The following is a 21,243-nucleotide window of genomic DNA, read 5'->3' on the forward strand; positions in this document are numbered from 1 at the left end:
GGACGCTGTTTTCCCTCTGGGCGGCTGTCCCCACCTTTCCTGCCTCCTTTCTGCATCTGCAGGGACCTGCTGGCCTGGGACTAAGCCTGCTGAGGGGAAGAGAGAGCAGAGTGTGCTGCGCTGAACCATGCAGTCTGGGTTGGGATGCCGGATTCAAGGGCATCCCCGAGCATGATGTGGTGTAAAATGTTCAGTCTTATTCCCTCTTCTGCCCCAGGGAGGCCCTTGGAGAAGATGTGGAGCCAAAAGTGCCTGAGGAGGAGGAGGAGGAGGAAGAGCAGAGGAAGAGCCACAAGCACATTGAGGAGTGCAGGCAGGTGTGGCGGTAGGAGGGGAAGATCCTCTTGGGTCCCTGATATTTGGCTTTACCCTTCTTTTAGCTTTGTACAGTGCTTAGTGTCACACAGCAGCATTTATGTGAGAAGCAGCAGGGACAGGAACTCCTCAGGACTGGGTGGTGGGGGATTTGGGGGCTGGATCCTAGGGGTAGGATTTCCCGTGGATTGTAAGGGCGTAGGAGTGACGCCAAGCATCCAAACCAAAACCCCGCCGTGCCTAACCGCATCTGCACGCACGGGGGAAGTGAGAGAGGGGGGTGCTCTGAGCGTGTTCCTCTTGGCGCTGATGGCCTGCGGGGCTTTCCAGGAGAGGGAGGCCCGCGGGTGCTCATCGATCCTGCCGTAGCAGGAAGACAGAGCTTAGGGCTCCACACAGGCACCTCAGCATGGGGACAGGAGCCAGACCCTGGGCAGGCAGGGTTCCTGCAGCATCCCTCCCTCCAGAACGCAGGTCTTTGGGTGTGAAATGTGTGCCGCTTCCTTCACAGAGGCTGGCCAAGCTGCTCTTTGATGGCACGCAGATGGTGACAAATACCCGGGTGGCCGCTGACTTGAGGGAAACACAGAGGAGGGCAAAGGAGGCAGAGCTGAAGCTGCAGAGGTAAGAGACTGCACCGCGGGTCGGCGCTGCTGGGAAGGATGTTGGTGCAGCTTTCTGAGGACATCCTAATGCTGGTCATCCAGAAACACTTAGCAGTTAGGGCTGTGCTGTTCAGAAGGAAAATCTAGGCACCTCCAGGTCCCACCTGCTGTCACGTCCTGCTCCGAAGAGGGAGACAAGTGATGTAGATTCATAAATCCCCAACGGAGCAGAGATTGGTGAGACAAGTCTCAAAGTGCAGACATAAACATTTCTTCATTTCCCACAGTGTGTTGACTGGATACACAATAACTGACTAAGTGAAGAACAAATTATGGCAAGGGATATGATACGCCTTGCGTCCCTTAATGATAACAAGGGGGAAAAGAGAAGAAGAGAGAGAGAGATGGGAAGAGAGGGAGAGAGATCACCAGTCCAGGTTCCTGCGCTGGTTCTGCCAAGGAGGGTTCAGGGATGCATCCACCTTCTTCACTTCACTTCTTCACTCGCTCATCACCGTTATCCTTGCCCCCCCCCCCCCCCCCTCCCATTTATACACGCTTTCCTCGGGTCCTTCCCCCAGATTGATCTACATATCACGTGTCATAGGTGTGGGGAGGGGCAAGGCGCTTCGTGGGGTGCTGTAATTAGCATGATCTCGTTAGTCTTTATTAGCATATTCAGGGATGTCAACTTTAATACACGTTTTGTGGATAATGAAGCAAAGATCGCTCACGGGACAGATGCCCCTTGAAACTGTCACCGAAATCCGGGATAAAAATAACTTCTCGACTCCAGTGTGATGCAGATAAGCAGACACTTCTTTACTGACGGCCGGACGTGTAGGGGAGCGCTCTCACCAACAACACGTGCCAGGCACCAGAATCACACACCTTATCTAGAACTTACTCATCCATATTCATTAAGTCTTCATACATAAGCATACAACTTCCAGGAAATCATTCACATATTCTCCTCCTATTTCCGATTCTGCGCAGTAGAGGTTAGAAATGTCTAGAAATGGCTCTGGGTGTAATGGGAGCAGGTGGTCCGTGAGCCGGGGGTCGCCATCTCCCCCTGCCGGAATTACCTTTTGCTTAAGGACACGGTTTTCTTGGCAGGTACCTGCCAGCTGTTACGGTCACTGCCCTCAGTTCCCGTTCATCCTGGACCTTGACAGCTACTTGCATTCTTCTAGTCCTGTACATGTATTATAAATCAGGTTACAAATCACCTCGTGTTTCGTTACCTGGGTTCTAACCGTTCCTACTAAACAGTTGTGACCAGTCCCTTCAGCCTTGGTACGGGGCTGTACAGGGGATTTTAGAGGAGCAGTCAGTTGCTAGATTCAAACTACAATAAATGTAAAATGATTTTTACTAAAATATCCCTTAATTCTATACTTATATTAAAATCAAACACAATTTAATTTCAGTTGATAATAAAATCAGTAACATTTCCCCCCTTTGAAGGTGTTGAAAATCATTTCAATACTTTCACACTTTTATTCATTTTCATCTTTGAGGCCAAAGTTTGTCTTGCCAGATGATGGTGGTGGCGCGCTGTAGCCTGGTGGCATAGTGGGTACTTCTCTCATCATTCTACGATATATTGCAGCCTATTAGTAAACTGTATGTTACCAACATAATCATCAACAGGACAGTTCATAGCAAAAACAGAATTTTGATTAAGGATTTCAGCCAAGAGCTCAAATTCTATCCTAATCCACTAAAAATGTTTCCTAGCCGATCTTCTGACATATCTTCTCGCATGGTTTCTGTTTCTTTTCCGATTTTGCCTCACGGATCTAAATCCTGTTCTACATCCTGTGTAACATTCGGGATATGAATGCAGCAATGGTCCAATCTGTCTTTGCGATATCCACACACTCCATGCTCTTTCAACAGAAGCATGTCTAGTGCCATCCTGTTCTGAAGTGTCATTCTAGAAGTTACCTGTAATTGGATGTTTAATTCTTGAAATCCTTTTCTTGTAACATCGGCCAATTTTTCTCCTTGTCCTGTTAAGTGATAAAGCCATTCTCTATTCCTGTAGGACGCTATTGGGTTCAAACAGACTCTAAAGCCCAGCCAATTTTTACTCCTGTTGTTGGTTCATTCCAAGCGTCATCATCCGTTTCAGACCTTTTGATTCGATGTAATTTTAAATTTTCCAGGGATCCGTTGAGTGGTGATTTCTTCCCAATCGGACACAATGTTGGCAGGCCTAAAGTAATTTGTTTCACCTTACCATCTACCGGTAAGTGGGTTGTCCGGGTGCCATCACTTAATGCCCAAACTAAATGCCCTGGGCTCTGAATGGCAGATTTCTTACAACTAGAGGAGTATCCTCTTCTGGGTGTAAAGAGACTAGTCATGGTGAGGTTATTATGAACACCTCGACAATAACAGCCAAACTTTAAAGCAGCTGCCAAATGAGGAATTCTTTGAATTATTAAGTCTGCATTGCTGCAATCATTCACCCTTTCACATTTCTACCATGGTACTACATGTCCCTTTCCTTGTCGGGTAGTGCCTTTGTCTACTGTCGGGGGAAGGATTGCAAACACGCCTTTAATCCAGGTACTGTCCCAAGTTTTTAATTTTAATCTACCCGTTTGAACTCTTTTCCTGGTTACTGGATTGTTTTTCAAACATACGTCACATTTTGCAGTTATTAATTTAGCCATGTCTATCATCTTGACAGATAAAACTTGTTTTTGTAAAGAAGTTACTAAAGCTTCTGCTCCCTAATGACATTCTTGAGGTTTGGTTTGCATTCTTTCTTTTATTAACAAAGGTGGAACTACTGCTCGTCTGTGAGGGGTTACTGTTTTGGAGGGAATTAATGCCATTTGAAATATTCGTTCTCTTGCTGTCCGGTCGGCCAAATTACTTCTAGCAATTTCTTTTGTGTTCCTAATTAGGTGTGCTTTACAGTGCATGATTGCTACCTGATTTGGTTTTTGAACTGCTTGTAATAATTGTCAAATGTAATTTTGATGCATAATATTTGATCCCTGAGAGGACAGTAATTTTTTTTTTTTCCACAAAGCTCCATGGACATGTACCACCCCAAGAGCATACTTTGAGTCTGTCCAGGTATTTACTTTCTTCGTTTCCCTTAGTTCTAAGGTTCGAATCAAAGCAATGAGTTCTGATCTCTAAGCTGATGTGGCACTCGTCAGTGCCTTTGCCTCTCTAACTGTGGTGTCTGTTGTTACCGCATGCCCAGCGTATCGAACTCCTTGCTCCATAAAGCTGCTGCCATCTGTGTACAGTTCCCAGTCTGGTTGCTCCAAGGGTACATCCTTCAGATCTTCTCGACTGGAATAAACATACTCGATAGCAGCCAAGCAGTCCTGCTCCAGTGGCTCTTCTTCCTGTGTGGAACTTAAAAACACTGCAGGATTTACCAGGTTAGTTGTTTTTAGACTCACACCATCTTGTTCAGCCAGTACTACCTGGTACTTCATCATTCAGCTCAGAGACAGCCAATGTCCCCCCTTCTGTTCTAAACCAGTTATCACCGTCTGTGGGACACAGACTGTTATTGTGCTTCCCAAAGTTAATTTCTGAGCTGCCTGTGTGAGCATCACTGTTGCAGCCACAGCTCGAAGGCAGTTTGGGCACCCTTTGCTCCCCGTGTCCAGTTGTTTAGAGAAGTATCCGACAGGTCGTTTCCAGCTTCCCGTCTTCTGAGTCAGCACACCCAGTGCCAGGCGTTGTCTTTCGTGAGCCAACAGCTCACAGCCTTTGGTGATGTCCAGAAGTCCTAAGGCAGGCGCAGGCATTAAAGCGGTTCAGTTCTGTGACAGCCCGTTGTTGCTGTGGGCCCCATGTCGAAGGAGAGTTCTTCGGGCCTCATGTAGCAGTTTAGCTGTCAGACCATAACTCATGATCCAGAGGCGGCACCACCCTGTCATTCCTAAGAATGCTCTGAGTTCATGAATATTTTCGGGCTCACATGGCTTCTCAGTGTTCTGTTCCTAATTGCCGCTGCCCTTCTGAAATCTCAAAGTCCAAATATATCACAGTCTGACAAGCTATTTGGGCGCTTTTTTTTTTTTTTTTCCCCCTGGCTACCTTGTACCCATTCGGTGCCAGAAAATTAAAAAGATCTATTGTTACCTGTATGTAGGTAAATCTTTTTTTTTTCTGTAGCAATCAGTGTGTCATCCACATATTGTAAAAGCAAATGTCCAGGTGTTGGTTTGTCCTGTTTCCGTGTTTCAAGCTCTTTTGCCAGCTGATTTCCAAAAATTATCGGGCTATTTCTAAATCCTTGGGGTAGTCTTGTCCATGTCAGCTGCATCTTTGTCCTGTTTGTGGATTTTCCCACTCGAAAGCAAACAATTTTCTGTTTTCCTTCTCCAAGGCATACAAAAGAAAGCATCTTTTAAATCCAGCACTGTAAACCACTGATAAGTCTCCTTTAAAGCTGTTAACAGCGTGCAAGGATTTGCTGCTGCAGGATATATACCCTTAACTATGTGATTCACTGCTCTGAAGTCTTGCACTAACCTATATTCACCCGACGGTTTTCTGACTGGTAGAATGAGAGTTTTATCCTCAGATTCACACTCCCCCAAGAGTTTATATTTCAAAAATTATCCATCAGTTTCTTTCTTATATCTGGTACCGATTGTTCTATAAAAATCCAAGCCAATTATATCTGAGCTGCCTCAGTTTCTACTTTCAAATCAGTATTTATTCTTTCTGGCAGCTTCTTTTAGTCTTCCCAGAAACGCTGAGGGAGATTCATTCTTATCTTGTCTCACCTCATACAATTTAGACCAGTTCAGAAACCTAGGCATGGCGTGTTTAACTCCATGTAAAACCCATTTCTGATACCGACTCAGTCTTTCTCTGTGCTCCACATTATTTGGATCCCCACTGCGGATCCCCAGACAGAAAGTTCTGCTCTAATATTCCACCTGCTGTCCCACTCAATACAGTCACTTCTGCCTGTGCTTTGCCAGCCTCCAATACCATCTGTTTTTTTCTGTATCATCTAACACATTAGCTAAAATCACCTGTAAATCACTCCAGTCCGGGTTCTGTGTTCTGATGATAGTATCTGCCACTCTGCCTGTTCTCTCCGGATCCTCTCTGTACACTCCTGCTGCCTGCTTCCAAGCCATCGAATCCGTCACTGAAAAGGCACTTTCACATACACCGGCCCATCGTTGCCAGCTCCCTGCCGCAGGGGAGCTATTGTTTGTACCTGCTGCCGAGTTCTTTCGAGATGCAGGGGTATGAATTACAACCTCAGACGGCCCTTCATCCACATCCTCTAGTCCGCTACTCTCAGGTTCCTCTACCTGTTCTCTATATTCTCGCCCCCGATGCCGTTCTCCCTGTGGAGGGGATATATCTAATTCTGGCCCTCCATCCTTTTCAGTAGAAGCAATTCTTTCCTTCAAACAATCTTTTCAAGTTCACATGTTGAACAACACTTTTTCACCTTTTTATCGTCAAAAGTTATAGCCATTACTAAATTATCCCTACTAATCAGCTTACATTCTTTCTGCCAATCCTTCCTTTGTCTTAAATAGGAAAAAAAAAAAATCAACATACGGCACTTCATTTCCCTTCTCTTCTACAAAACAGCATTAACTGCAGAATGGTATTATAATGCAGTGTCCCATTCACGAGCCATTTTCCCTGATCACCCAGAGTATACAGAGGCCACCAGCGATTACAATATTCAGTCATCTGACTTTTCCTCAAATCATCATGTACCTCTCCCCAGTGTGCTAACAAACATCCTAACGGAGAAGTTTTCAGAACTTTGTCATTTGCAGCCAGATTACACATCCTTTTGCTTTTAAACAAACGAGTCAGCGTAGATGCCATGGTTCAGTTACTTTGTTAACACAATATACAATCGATCACTCGCTCAAGCCTATCGCTTCGTCCTTCTCCGGCTGCACCCCGCGCGGGATAACAGAACCGCGGATCCGAACCCCACACCCGCTTCGTGCTCAGTTGCACGTCTCACGCTCACAAACACGCTCACACCTTTCTACAGTTACTACGACAAACAAAGGTATATAACACAATACAACACAATTCTTAATTACCGTACAATATTCAATTGACGAAACAACCAGTACCACAACTGAGTGCATAAAAACTTTTAACTTCCAATTAAATGCACTCCTTCTGAGAACTCTACAGCATATAGGGTCTCTTGTTTCCAAATCCAGCTGTCCAACCCTGCAATAGCTTTCGCTTGTGTCTTACGGGCAGAGGCCTCGGCTTCCAATACACGAGGATCCTCTAGCCCAACCCTGCGCAGCTTTCGCCGCGTCTGACAGGCAGGCTTGTACAGTGGGACTCTAACCCGCTCCTACTGGTGGGACTCTAACCCACTTATCCCAGTACAAAAGAGAAGTGTCTTACCAAAATCCAGGGGACGTCGCGGAGAGCCGCATGGATCGGGGATCGATGGGTGTCCCCGAGAAATCCTCGGTGCCGGCTGGAACCGATCAGGTCCCCGACTCCTCCGGTCTCTCAGCGAGGTCCCATCTGGGGTGCCAGAAACTGTCCCCGAAATCCGGGATGAAGATAACTTACCGACTCCAATGTGATGCAGATAAGCAGACACTTCTTTACTGACGGCCGGACGTGTAGGGGAGCGCTCTCACCAACAACACGTGCCAGGCGCCAGAATCACACACCTTATCTAGAACTTACTCATCCATATTCATTAAGTCTTCATACATAAGCATACAACTTCCAAGAAATTATTAACTATTTAACTAATTTATTTAATTTATTTAACCAATAATTTAACTAATTTATTTAACTAATTTATTTAATTATTTTACTAAAATATCCCTTAATTCTATACTTATATTAAAATCAAACACAATTTAATTTCAGTTGATAATAAAATCAGTAACAAAACTTTACAGGATGCCCCAGCGCAGAACCGTCCTGTCTCCTCAGGGCTCCCTCCTCCAGCCGCATCCTGTGCTGTCCAGGCGAGTTTTCTCCCACGAGTCACACAAGAGATGAGCAAGTGCTGACCTCGAGCACCAAGCCTGCGTTATCCAGACTCCACAGTACCCACCCCGTGTCTGTAGTTTTGTTACTTGGGAGTGCTGGAGACATTTCTTGGAAAGGCTCGGAGGGCCCCTGCCCCCCCCATCCCTTGTCTTTACCAAGTTTACCCTCCGGCTGCTTCTCTCAGTCCTTGTTTCGGGGGTTACAAGTCGTCTCCGACACCTGCCCCCGTGGGATCTTCACAGAGCTCTGCAGGTCAAGGCTGGCAGCTTCCCCAGGTGCCACTGCAGTACTACACACTGTCTGCTTTCTGATCTCCTCCTGCCCGTGCTCATTTGAGAGATGAGGTATTCAGGTTTTTGCAGTGAGAGTGGTCAGGTGCTAGGGCAGGGTGTTGTAGAGACCTTCCTCCCTGGAGATACTCAGCACACGCCCGGAGAAGGCCCTGTGTGACCTGCTCTGATGTTGCAGTTAATCCTGCTGTGAGCGGGAGCCAGCGATTTCCCCAAACCGTTCCAGCCTCGGTTGTTGTCTGATCCACTCCGTGTGCCTCCCTGGGGGAAACCTGTCCTGCTTCACTGGAGGAGTCCCCAAGGGACCGGCTCCTTCCTTCAGCCCTGTCCCCAGGACTCAGACCAGCTAGCAAACAGAGTCCTTGCTCCTGCTGCCTTTGGAGGGCGCTGCAGGAACAGTTTATGGGAGGCTGGCTGTAGCAAGACCGGTGTCCCTTGCTCTGATGGTTTTCCAGTGGGAATTTCATGAAGGAACCAGGTGCTGTGTGCCAGTTCCACGTCCTGCACCCCGAGCTGGCAGCCAGTCCTGACCCCAGCACAGGCTCAGAGACCGACTCCAGGTGTCAGAATTTCAGAAAAGAGGCAAAGACCCGACGTGTGCGGTCCCCCTGTTCCTGCAGTGGGTGCCCCGCAGCCCCCGGGCTCTGGAGGGGGCAGGAGGCAGGAGCAGGGTGCAGGCAGGCACAGTCCCTGCCTGCTCTGGCAGGAGCAGCTCTGGGCCAAGCAAACGTCCCCGTCGCGGTGCCTACGGACGCGGGGCCGGACAGAGGTGACCAAGCCCGGGGGAGCGCGGAGCCAGCATCAGGGGCAGACCCGGCAGAGGCGGGGGGTCAGCAAGGGACCCAAAGGGGAGGTTTGGCAAAGGGACGGGGGAGGGCGCTCATCAAGGGCTGGGTGGAAGAACCACGGCACCAGGGATGGAGGAAAGATATTTTAAGATATTTTATTTTTCAGGTGAATTCATTGCAGGGACTTCCCCAGCCCTACACCCCCAACTGCTCTCTCCAGGCTGCCCGCTGCAGTCAGGGATAGTTTTGCCTCAGGGGCTTGCGGGAGCACCTGCAGCAGCACTGCCGGTCCCGTTTCCACCAGGCGCTGACACGCCTGCAGAGCTGGGCACGGGACTCCCGCAGGGCACGGCCCCCCTTGCACAGCCCCCGGGCCGTCCAGGCACGCATCCTGCCCTTGGGCACCCGCTGCTGGGGACTGGGCTCCGCTGGGCTGCTCCCGCCCGGCGCCGCCCAGATGGTGCTGCCCATGGTCACGGGGGTGCTGCTGCCCGACATCATGGAGCTGCTCCAGCCCATTTCCAAGGATCCCGTGTTTGGAATCCTCTCGGTGTCCGTGTCTGGCGCAGGAAGCTGCACTCCATTGGCCTCAAGCCACATTGTGGTAAAGAGCGTCCACACGCGCTCCTGGTGACTGTCAGGGTCTGGCTCCACATCCCTGGGTCTGTGTGCCACTTCGCCCTCATCCCCAGAGACCTGCTCTTGACTGGTCCCTGCTGACCTCTCCAGTGGGGGGTCCTGGCCCAGGGCTGGTCCCAGATTCTCCACCAGCCCCGGATCATCCTTGGGGGTCTGGGCGGGTCCTGAGCGCTCTTGTGCCGCCAGATCTGCCGTGGCACCGGGGCAGGGCTCCGGGAAGGAGCAGACGGTGTCCGCAGAACTGGAGCTGCTCATCGGGAGGGAGCTCAGCGATGGTGACCACAGTAGCGGGCAGAGGCGCTCTGTGCTCGGCAACGTCGTGCTGGCACTGCAGGGGAGGAGAGAGGGAGGTGAACCTGCTGCACCGCGGCCCCTCCGGCGGGACGGGCAGGGCTGCCCAGCGCGGGCAGGGCACGGGCTGAGGGTCTGGGGCAGGATCTGGGGCCTCCCCCAGCACTCACCATTTCTGCAGGGTCGGTTGTTTGCTCTTCTCCATCTCGGCGTCAGCTGTCCCATGCTTTGCCTTCTGCTTTGAACTCTGCAGGACACCAAGAGCTGGGTGAGACGGGAGCAGCTCCCAGGCCACATCACCCCCACAGCCCCTCACCCCACCCACCCCATCCCACTCCCCACCACAGCGCGGTGCAGCCGTCACATACCCAGAGCCACTGGGCAAACAACATGGTGCCGAGCACGAAGTACACCTCAGTGAACATCACTACGCACAGAATCTCGGCCAGGGTGAGCTCGCTGCCACACGCCATGGCTGCTGGCCCAGTGCTGCTGCGGCCTTTTATATTGGGGCAGGTGGGCAGAGCCCCTTTGTGACCTCACAAGGTGGCTGGAACCTCCCCCCTTTGTGACATCACATGCCGGGCAGATCCCCCTTTGTGACACCCAGCAGCCACTCCTGCCACCTCCTTGCCCCTGCGAGGAGGTGCTGGGGTGTCCCCTCAAAATCCCACAATCATCTGGGTTGGAAAATCCCTTGCAGCTCCCCCAGCCCAAGCATGACCCTCCCCCTGACCGTTCCCAACTCCCCCAGATCCCTCAGCGCTGGCTCAGCCCGACTCTTCAACCCCTCCAGGGATCCCGGGGACTCCCCCCTGCCCTGGGCAGCCCATTCCAACGCCCAACAGCCCCTTCTGCACAGAAATCCTTCCTCAGAGCCAGCCTGACCCTGCCCTGGGCAGCTTGAGGCCATTCCCTCGGGGCCTGGCGCTGGGGCCTTGGCTCCAGAGACTCATCCCCCCTCTCTGCCCCCTCCTGGCAGGGAGTTGCAGAGGGCCAGGAGGTCTCCCCTCAGCCTCCTCTGCTCCAGACTGAACCCCCCCAGTTCCCCCAGCCGCTCCCCAGCAGACCTGTGCTCCAGACCCTGCCCCAGCTCCGTTGCCCTTCTCTGGCCACGCTCGAGTCATTCAATGGCCTTTTTGGGGTGAGGGGCCCAGAACTGAACCCAGGAATCGAGGGGCGGCCTCCCCAGTGCCGAGCCCAGGGCTCAGATCCCTTCCCTGGCCCTGCTGGCCACGCCAGTGCTGACACAAGCCAGGATGCCGTTGCCCTCCTTGGCCCCCTGTCACTGATTTGACACCAATCAGAATTATTACAATTAATAATGTTTGATTCCAGTATGAATACAGAAATATTTTAGTAGGGTTACATGTTTACATCTTGCATTTTGCACATCTAACCAGAAACCAATGCTACTGTGAATTCCTCTGTATAGCCCTGTACCAAGGCCAGAGAATTGGTCAGTAATCATTTACTAGGTACACCTAGATACTGCTTAGGGAATTAGATTTAGAATTGAAAATAATTCTGTTTGAAGTTGTTGGAGATGTCTAGACACAGAAGTAATTTATTACCTAGAATACATTGGATAATGCCTCAGAAGTACCACAACCTGAGAGTAATGAGAACTGGGGAGAATGAACTGTCACAGTTTACAGATCTCTGCCAAGGAACAGTGAAACTGGGTAATGGGTAATTCCGGCAGGGGGAGATCGCGACCACCGACTCATGGGCCACCGACCCAAATCACACCCCAGACTCATTTCTAGACATTTCTAAGCTTCAGTGCGCAGAATCGGAAGTAGGAGGGAAGTATGATGATGATTTCCAGGAGTTCTTGTGTTTAGGTATGAATACTTAATGAATATGTATGAATGAATAATATAGAAACTGTATAATTCTTGTGACTGGTGTGCGTTGTTGGTGAGAGCACGCACCCGCGCACCCGGCCGTCAATAAACAAGTGTCTGCTTATCTGCATCACATTGGAGTCGGTAAGTTATTTTTATCCCGGATTTCGTGGACACCCCTGGGCACACTCTGGCTCATTCTCAGCCCCCCCAGCCCCTCTCTGACCGGCAGCTCTCCAGCCACTCCTCCCCAGGCCTGTAGCCCTGCCGGGGGTTGTTGTGGCCCAAGGGCAGCCCCCGGCATTTGCCCTCAGTGAAACTCCCCCAGTGGGGCTCAGCCCCTCGCTCAGCCTGTCCAGGTCTCTCTGCAGCCTCCCTACCCTCGAGCAGACCAACACTCCCCCCCAACTGGGTGTCATCTGCAAACTGACTGCGGGGGCACTCGATCCCCTCGTCCAGATCCTCAGTAAAGACGTTAAACAGGAGCGGCCCCAAAACCCAGCCCTAGGGTCACTCTTCGTGACCGGCCGCCAACGGGATTTAACTCTGTTCCCCACAGCTCCTTGGGCCCGGCCGTCCAGACAGTGTTTCACCCACTGAAGCTGTGCCCATCCAAGCCGTGAGCAGCCAGTTTCGCCAGGAGAATGCTGTGGGAAACGCTGTCTAAGGCCTTCCTGAAGTCAAGGTAACAACATCCACAGCCTGTCCCTCACCCAATCAGCAGTTCGCCCTGTTGCAGAAGGAGATCAGGTTTGCCAGGCAGGACCTGCCTTTCATAACCCCGTGCTGACTGGGCCTGACCCCCTGGCTGTCCATTGTATGACTTTTCACAGCCCCGGATGACCTGCTCCATGACCTTCCCTGGCACCGAGGGCAGACTGACAGGTCTGTAGTTTCCTGGATCCTCCTTTCTGCCTCTCTTGCAGATGGGCGTCGCATTTGCCACCCGCCAGTCCAGTGGGAGCTCCCCAGTCAGCCCTGAGTCCAGGTAAATCCTGGGCAGCGGCTTGGCGAGCACATCTGCCAGCTCCCGCAGCACCCTTGGGTGTCACCCCTCCGCTCCCACAGCCGTGTGTGCATCCAGGCGGTGCAGCAGGTCTCTGACCACCTCCTCTGCAACTGGGCTGCCCCCAGTCTGCTCCCCCTCCCCATCTCCCAGCTCCTGAGGCTGGGTGTCCAGGGAACGGCCAGTTCCACTGCTACAGACTGAGCAAAGTAGGCCTTGAGCACCTCAGCCTTTTCCTCATCCTTTGTGACTCTCTTTCCCTCTGCATCCAATAAAGGAGGGAGATTTTCCCTAATCCTCCTTTCGTATTTAATGAATGTACAGAAATATTTTTTGCTGTGTTTAACGGCTATAGTCAGGTTGAGCTCTAGTTGCGCTTTGGCTCTCCTAATGTTCTGCCTGCAGAGCTTCACTACATCTTTAAAGTCTTCATGAGAGATCACTGTCACCTCTGTCCGGCCCCGCGTGCGTAGGCACCGCGACGGGGACGTTTGCTCGGCCCAGAGCTGCTCCTGCCAGAGCAGGCAGGGACTGTGCCTGCCTGCACCCTGCTCCTGCCTCCTGCCCCCTCCAGAGCCCGGGGGCTGCGGGGCACCCACTGCAGGAACAGGGGGACCGCACACGTCGGGTCTTTGCCTCTTTTCACCTGGAACAAGCTTCTCACTGTCAAGCAGATATGCTTCATTAGCAGCGCTGGGGTCGCCCTGGGGATTCTCCACCCGAGGATTAGTCAGGGACGTCGGTTTACTCACACACAGATCAGATATTCATTACATTTCCTACAGGAAAGTTTGCCACAGGGACAGAGAGGCCCTCGAGGAGGAGCTCACTTCACTGTCCCTGAGAGAAGCCGGGAGCTGTCACTGTCACCATCAGGTGTCTCCCAGCTGAGCCTGTGTGAGGAGGAGGAGGGAGAAGCCTGAGCCCAGCACTCCCGAGCGGCCTGAGACTCTCCTTCCTGCCCCGAAGGAGGCGTCAGGCTGTGTCAGTGCCACGGGGGCCCTGGGTCACCCCGGCGGGGTGTCTGTGCGGCTGCAGGGACACCTGCGGGGCAGGCTGGGCAGGAGCTCGGCCCAGCTCACCACACAGGCTCTGCAGGAGGGAAATTCCGCAGCTTTTGGCCCATTTCAGCCAGGGCAGCGGCAGAGCTCGGCGGCGGCGGCCGTGAGGGGAAGGCGCGAGCGCGGGGCTCGGGCCGGGCTGCGGGGGAGCGACGGCCGCGGGGCCCCGTGTCCTCTGCGCCGCCGGGCCGGGCCGCGCCGCCTCCTTTGCCCCCCGCTGCCGGTGCCACTCGTGGCTCCGGGACCAGAGCCAAGGGCTGGAGGCCGGCGCCGGTCCCGAGACTGCGCGTCCCTCGGCGGGGCGGTCAGAGCCGCCCCCGTGGCCACTGCCCTTCTAGAAGGGGCTGAAGGGCCCCTGACACGGACTGGAGAGAGAAAAGGAGCAGCAGAGGAGAGCGCCGGCCCACCCCGGCCCAGCCCCTCATCGCCGCTGATGCCGATGGCCTTCCCCCAGGGCACGTGGTTTCACTTTGGTTGCTCACTCTTATTAGCCTTCTTTAATTTTAACCGGCAATAAATGCCGATAATCTTCCTCAAGGTGACTCTGTTTTGCCTGTGATGGTCCTTAGGGAGTTCTCCCGGAACCCTGCCAGCCCAGAGCGGTTTGAGTCAGCAGGAACTTTTGGAGACCACAGGGGCTTTCCTGGGGCGGCCACGCCCTGAGGGCTTCAGAATCTCCAGCGCAGCCCTGGGTCACCATGGCAACCACTGTGTGCCAGCGTGATGTCATCATCATTGCATCACAATGTGGCCCCTGTTTCAGCGGGTGGCAGGGAGGCTCAGCTGTCACTTCGACTGCGTGGGAGCCAGCGAGCAGGAGAGCAGATGGACCAGGAGATGGACAACGTCTCAAAGAGGGAGGGAAGGGGCAACAAGCCGGTAGTAGCGGGGTGCTTCGGCCTCACCCCAACCTCTCCTCCCCTCGGGGCCTCCTGCCGGCTTTCTCGGCCTCCCCAGCTGACCCCTTTCACGCCCCCTTATCACGCAGAACTTCTGGAGGAGATGCTGCCACGCTCTGCGCCGGATGGAGGAGTGGAAGCTGGCTGTCCTCATCTTCATCTCGAGCCTCTTCTTGTGGGGCCTCTTCATGGTGGTGCTGCCCTGTGCCTCCAATCTGTTATCTGTCCTCACCATGGGCCTCCTCGCAGCCTGCTGGCCCAGGAGCAAGGCCAAGGTAGGTGTTGGTCATGGCACCCCCCGACACCCCCTGGGCAGGGCTTAGCCCCGGGCAGAGCCCGTCCCCGGGGTGCTCGGGAAGGCCCCGTAAGCGGGGCACGAGCAGTGACCGGTGGCCGTTGCCCACCCAGCACGGCCCCTGCTCGGGAGCCACCGAGCCCCCTCTGCTCAGGCCCCAGCCCAGGCTTGGGGCCGGGGCCAGTCCTGCCCCCGGAGCTCCAGCTGCCCCTTCCCGGGGTCCTCGTGCGCGGGGCAGGGCTCCTCCTGGCCCAGGGGAGACCCCCTGCACTAACGCGGGGCTTGTGTTCTAGGGACAGGGGAGCTCTGCAGAGGAGAAGAGCTGTCCGAGAGACGGGAGGAAGGACCCGATAGGTGAGCAACCCCGGCCCAGAGCTGCGCCGGGCTCCACGGCGGCTCCCGGCTGAGGGACGCCATTGCGGCAGAGCCCCCGCGCCGGCTGCCCTCGCTCACTGTCCCTCTGCTTTCTCCCTCCCTCCGCCAGGAGCCCCCTCCGTCCCCTGGGAAGCCGTGGAAGGGGCCACCGAGAGCCAGACGGCAGGGTAAGTCCTCCAGGAGCCCCACGCGGGGGTCCCTCTGCCCTGTGTAGCTGCGCCCTTGCCCTGGGGAGGCTGCGGGGGGGCGAGAGCAGGATCTGGCCCCAAACCCCCGAGGAAGCCGAGGGCGGGAAGGCGTTGGGGGCCGAGGGAAGCGGGGGCTGGCTTGGGGAGGGCCAGGGCATCCCTGGGGGGGTGGCAGCTTCCCAGCACCAGGCCCCTCCCACAGAGCCCACCGGTGGCCCCAGCACCCCTCTCTGTCCTCAGCCCCTGGCCTGGCCCTTCTCTCCCGGGGCTGGAAGGTGCCCGGCCCCTCGCTGTGCCCCTCGTGCTGCTGGGCTGGCCTTGCCCCGTGTCCCCACGACCCCCCCATCACCCGGAGCACCCCAGAGCCGGCAGGGCCGGCAGGATCACCCAGGCGGTCGGGAGAAGACAGGGAGAGGGTGCTGGGTCCGGGCTGCCCCACAGCAGCCCCACACTCCAGCCGGGATCTCCCCCCACAGCCGGAGGAAGCGCCACGAAGGAGAAGGGTGGGAAAGCGGCGTCGGCGGGGACGCGGCTTCTGCGAGGGAGCTCCCCCACGGGACGGGAGACGTGGGTCGAGATGGGAACGTCGGTGCTGCCACCAGCTCGGAGCTCCTCAGGAGCCAGCCCTCCTCCTCCCACAGCAGCGACCTGGAGGAGCTGGCCACGTCCCTCATGGAGTCCCTGGGCGGGACCCGAGTCTGCCGCGACCTCCTGGGAAAACTGAAGGAGGCTCGGGATCGCGGCGCTCCAAGCGCTTCCCAAGACATCCGCAAGGAATACGCCACCTGCCTGGAGTGCCGGCGGTGCCTCACCGGCAGCTGCCCGCACCGCAGCGAGCCCCTGCCAGAGCGGGACCTGCCCACGCTGGCCGCCATCCTCCACAGCGTGGACCTGCTGGTGCACCGGGAGGAGCTCCAGCTGGAGCTGGGCATGGGCTTTGAGCTGGTCCTGGCTGGGGAAACCGTCTACGTCTGGCAGAGAACCCATCGGTTCCCCGAAATCCCCCCGGAGCGATGCTGCAAGAAGTGCAGCGCGCCTCTGCCCAGGAGCCTTTGGGCCAGCGAGAGCTCTCAGGCGCCGTCCCCCGTCCTCAGCGCCCCGGGAGCAGCACAGGGGCAGATGAGAGCGGCCGGGCAGGACGCGGGGGCTCCTCCTGCGAGGGATAGGGAGGCCAAATGCAGCGCGGAGCTGCAGCCGGCTGCACGGGGCGAGTCGCCCCCCCCCACAGTCCCTGTCTGCACCCTGGCCGACATGGCACAAACACCCTCCTCTGCGGCCCCGGCCCGGGTGAGCAGCGCTGTGGGGTTGGCCCAGCCCTCGGAGAGGCACGAGGGCCTGGGGCAGCGGCTCAGCCGAAAGCTGAAGCGCCTCTGCCACGTCTGCGCCACACTGAGGGACGAACTGGAGTCTTGCTTCGACTGCGAGTGCTTCTTGAAGTGGATGGAAGGAAGTTCGGCACCCAGCGGCACCGCCCGTGGGGACAAGGCACTGCCCGGCGACCACCAGTTTCAGGCCAAAGCCCTCCCGGCCAACACGGTGGCAGAGGCGCAAGGAGCCCCGCGCCAGAAAAGGTGGGACTGGGGGGAGCGTGGGCAGGGGGAGCCCAGCACGGGAGGACGGGGACGGGTCTGGGCTGTCTGGTGCAGCTGTCACAGCTGCGGTGCTGGGGACGTTTCTGTGGGACGGGATGGCAGCGGGGTCTGGGGGCGCCGGGCTGACGGTGAGGGGTGCGACGGCCCCGCGCTGAGTTTTGGTGTGAGGTTACACAGGGGCTGCGCCCGCCTGCCCCAATATAAAAGGCCGCGGCCGCACTGGGCCAGCAGCCCCGGCCTGTGGCAACGGGCTCACCCCGGCCGAGATGCTCTGGCTACTGATGCTCACGGAGATGAGCTTCCTGCTCGGCGCCGTGTTGGCGGCCCAACGGCTGTGGGTATGTGACGGCTGCACCGCGCTGTGCCGGGCAGTGGGATGGGGTGGGGAGCTGTGTGGGGTGGTCTAGGGCAGTGTGGGGTGGTGTGGAGGCCTGGGAGGTGCTCCCGTCTCACACAGCTCTTGGCGTCCTGCAGAGAAAGAGGGAGGCCGTCAAAAGAGGGAGGAGAGAGAAAGCTGAGCTGGAGAAGCTGAGCACTGAGTGGCCCTGGCCTGAAGCAGCCTGCAAATGCCATGGCATGGCACCGCGTGGCACAGCACGGCCCAACTGCACAGCATGGCCTGGCACGGCGCGGCACGGCACAGCAGGGCGTGGCACGGCATCGCAGCGCGGCACAGCATGGCACGGCAAGGCATGGCACAGCACGGCAGAGCACGACCTGCCACGGAATGTCATGGGGTGCTACAACACACCATGGCATGGAATGGCACGGCACGGCACGCAGTGCCCGTGCAGAAATTTAGTTTTTTCGGCCCGGCCCCGAGCACCCTGCAAAGAGCCGACACCTCACGGCAGGCCTGAGCTCACTCCCTCACCGTCCTCGGACGCTTTACCACTGAAGCACAGAGGAAGGAAGGAGCCTGCACCAACCCCGGAGACATGGTGAGTGCTGGCAGAGACCCCAGATCCTGCCCCAGACCCTCAGCCCGTGCCCTGCCCGCGCCGGGCAGCCCTGCCCGTCCCGCCGGAGGGGCCGCGGTGCAGCAGGTTCACCTCCCTCCCCTGCAGTGCCAGCGTGAAGGAACCGAGCGCCTGTGCCCGCTACCCCGGACATCGTCCCCGAGCTCCCTCTCAGCGAGCAGCCCTGCCCCGGTGCCATGGCGGAGCTGGCGGCGCAGAAGTGCCGGGGACCCGCCCAGTCCCCCAAGGATGACAACAACGCTGGTTCCAGAGGAGCAACGGGCACCCCGGAGACAGCAGTTGGGGGTGTAGGACGGGAACCTCCCTGGGGCGACCCCACCTGAACAATAAAAAAATTATCTTTTCTCCATCCCTGGTGCCGTGGTCCTTCCACCCAGCCCTTGATGCGCGCCTTCCCCTGTCCCTTTGCCAAACCTCCCCTGTGGGTCCCTTGCTGACCCCCCGCCTCTGCCGGGTCTCCCCCAGGTCCTGGCTCCGAGCTCCCCCGGGCTTGGTCACCTCTGTCCGGCCCCGCGTCCGTAGGCACCGCGACGGGGACGTTTGCTCGGCCCAGAGCTGCTCCTGCCAGAGCAGGCAGGGACTGTGCCTGCCTGCACCCTGCTCCTGCCTCCTGCCCCCTCCAGAGCCCGGGGGCTGCGGGGCACCCACTGCAGGAACAGGGGGACCGCACACGTCGGGTCTTTGCCTCTTTTCACCTGGAACACATTCGCTCAACAGTAAAGGTCTTTACTGTCAGGCAGGAATTCTTCCTGGCAGCGCCGGGCGCACTCGCTGTTACCGTCAGTTTGGCCTCACAAGAACCGCCGAAGGCTCAGCTGGAAGCTGTAGAAGGCAGGCAGGCTGTGCTGCAGCGCTGGGTGCTGGGGGGATCGTTCCACCCAAGGGCCGTGCCGAAAGACAAGGGCACGCTTCTCCTGTCACACCAAAGCAGCGAATATTCCTGTCATTTCCGACACGTACACACCGATTCCCAGAGGACCGACTGCCCGTGCCAGTGCGTTGTTTGGGGGAGAGTCCCTGCGGGGCTTCCCCAGGTGTCTGCTGGTTTCTCTGCCCTCCCCGGGATGGACCCGTCAGAGCTGCAAACATGAGGTCCTTGGGCACAATCCTGTGCGAGGCCCCTCACAGCTCTGAGCCCCAACTGCGGGCAGGCAGGAGGCAGCAGCTCCCCCCTTTTCCTGAGACTTTGCACTCACAAATCCCAGCTCTCAGGACTCCAAACCCAAACCACCTTTTGGCAGAAAAAGAGCCGCCGTGGCTGTGGCAGAAGAGTCAGAGGTCCCTCGGCCGGAGCTGATCCGGCCGTTCCCTGAGCCAGCGCTAATCAGCACGTGCAAGTATGGAAGCGCAGAGGGACCGGCGGGGAACTGCCCGCCGCTCGCTACCGCCCCCCATATTTGGACGGGACACAGGGACGGACCCGTGAAGGTTCCTACGTGGATCTCGGGTGTTGCCCGCAGGCAGAAAGCGCCACGTCCCAACTCGCCGCGGCCTGGCCTCAGCTACGGGCTGTCTCAGCTACGTTGGCCCCGTGGACCCGAGCGGTTTGGCTCTGAGCCTCCAAGCGTGCCGTGCCGCGCCGGGCCGACACCGGGGTCCCTGATTCCCAGGGGGACACCCCAGCGCCTCCTGAGCCCCTCGCAGGGGGGAGAACGTGGCGCAGGGATGGCTGCCGGGTGTCACAAAGGGGATCCCAGCCGCCCTGTGACGTCACAAAGGGGCTCCGCCCGCCCGCCCCAGTATAAAAGGCTGTGACCGCACTGGGCCAGCAGCCATTGTATCTGGCAACAGGCTCATCCTGGCCGAGATGTTCTGGCTACTGATGTTCCCCCAGATGTACTTCCTGCTCGGCGCCATGTTGATTGCCCAGTGGCTCTGGGTATGTGACGGCTGCACCGCGCTGTGCCGGGGAGTGGGATGGGGTGGGGTGGAGTGAGGGGCTGTGGGGGTGATGTGCCCGGGGAGCTGCTCCTGTCTCACGCAGCTCTTGGTGTCCTGCAGAGATTAATGGAGATGGGAGAAGAGCTGGAGAAAACCAAACCGACCCTGCAGAAATGGTGAGTGCTGGGGGAGGCCCCAGATCCTGCCCCAGACCCTCAGCCCGTGCCCTGCCCGCGCTGGGCAGCCCTGCCCGTCCCGCCGGAGGGGCCGCGGTGCAGCAGGTTCACCTCCCTCTCTCCTCCCCTGCAGTGCCAGCGCGACGTTGCAGGACGCCCCACTGGAGAGGTCAGCAGGGACCAGTCAAGAGCAGGTCTCTGGGGATGAAGGCGATGTAGCACACAGACCCAGGGATGTGGAGCCAGACCCTGACAGTCACCAGGAGCGCGTGTGGACGCTCTTTACCAGAATGTGGCTTGAGGCCAATGGAGTGCAGCTTCCTGCGCCAGACACGGACACCGAGAGGAATCCAAACACGGGGTCCTTGGAAATGGGCTGGAGCAGCTCCATGATGTCGGGCAGCAGCACCCCCGTGACCATGGGCAGCACCATCTGGGCGGCGCCGGGCGGGAGCAGCCCAGCGGAGCCCAGTCCCCAGCAGCGGGTGCCCACGGGCAGGATGCGTGCCTGGACGGCCCGGGGGCTGTGCAAGGGGGGCCGTGGCCTGCGGGAGTCCCGTGCCCAGCTCTGCAGGCGTGTCAGCACCTGGTGGAAACGGGACCGGCAGCGCTGCTGCAGGTGCTCCCGCAAGCCCCTGAGGCAAAACTATCCCTGACTGCAGCGGGCAGCCTGGAGAGAGCAGTTGGGGGTGTAGGGCTGGGGAAGTCCCTGCAATGAATTCACCTGAAAAATAAAATATCTTAAAATATCTTTTCTCCATCCCTGGTGCCGTGGTTCTTCCACCCAGCCCTTGATGCGCGCCCTCCCCCGTCCCTTTGCCAAACCTCCCCTGTGGGTCCCTTGCTGACCCCCCGCCTCTGCCGGGTCTCCCCCAGGTCCTGGCTCCGAGCTCCCCCGGGCTTGGTCACCTCTGTCCGGCCCCGCGTCCGTAGGCACCGCGACGGGGACGTTTGCTTGGCCCAGAGCTGCTCCTGCCAGAGCAGGCAGGGACTGTGCC

At 57.0% G+C, this 21,243-nt stretch overlaps 1 protein-coding gene across 7 annotated transcripts; it reads left to right on the plus strand.

Moving 5' to 3' along the window:
- The first annotated feature begins 220 nt into the window (after positions 1–220).
- On the plus strand, positions 221–18,537 carry LOC141955740 (uncharacterized). Of its 7 annotated transcripts, XM_074895328.1 has the most exons (12): positions 221–317; positions 827–939; positions 3,973–4,019; positions 4,153–4,336; positions 12,352–14,318; positions 14,433–14,738; positions 14,848–15,033; positions 15,347–15,407; positions 15,538–15,595; positions 16,093–17,187; positions 17,683–18,149; positions 18,276–18,537. In XM_074895328.1, exons 6-11 carry the CDS (start codon positions 14,583–14,585, stop codon positions 17,738–17,740), a joined length of 1,614 nt encoding a protein of 537 aa, XP_074751429.1. In that variant the 5' UTR covers positions 221–317; positions 827–939; positions 3,973–4,019; positions 4,153–4,336; positions 12,352–14,318; positions 14,433–14,582; the 3' UTR covers positions 17,741–18,149; positions 18,276–18,537. The 7 variants fall into 7 exon arrangements, with proteins under 7 accessions (XP_074751429.1, XP_074751435.1, XP_074751437.1 ...); XM_074895334.1 differs by lacking the exons at positions 3,973–4,019; positions 4,153–4,336 and having other exon boundaries at positions 12,352–12,477; positions 12,626–14,318; XM_074895336.1 differs by lacking the exons at positions 3,973–4,019; positions 4,153–4,336 and having other exon boundaries at positions 12,352–12,477; positions 12,719–14,318.
- Positions 18,538–21,243: the final 2,706 nt, after the last annotated feature.

Source organism: Athene noctua, chromosome 1, assembly GCF_965140245.1.
Source record: "Athene noctua chromosome 1, bAthNoc1.hap1.1, whole genome shotgun sequence".
In the NCBI taxonomy this organism is placed as follows: domain Eukaryota; kingdom Metazoa; phylum Chordata; class Aves; order Strigiformes; family Strigidae; genus Athene; species Athene noctua.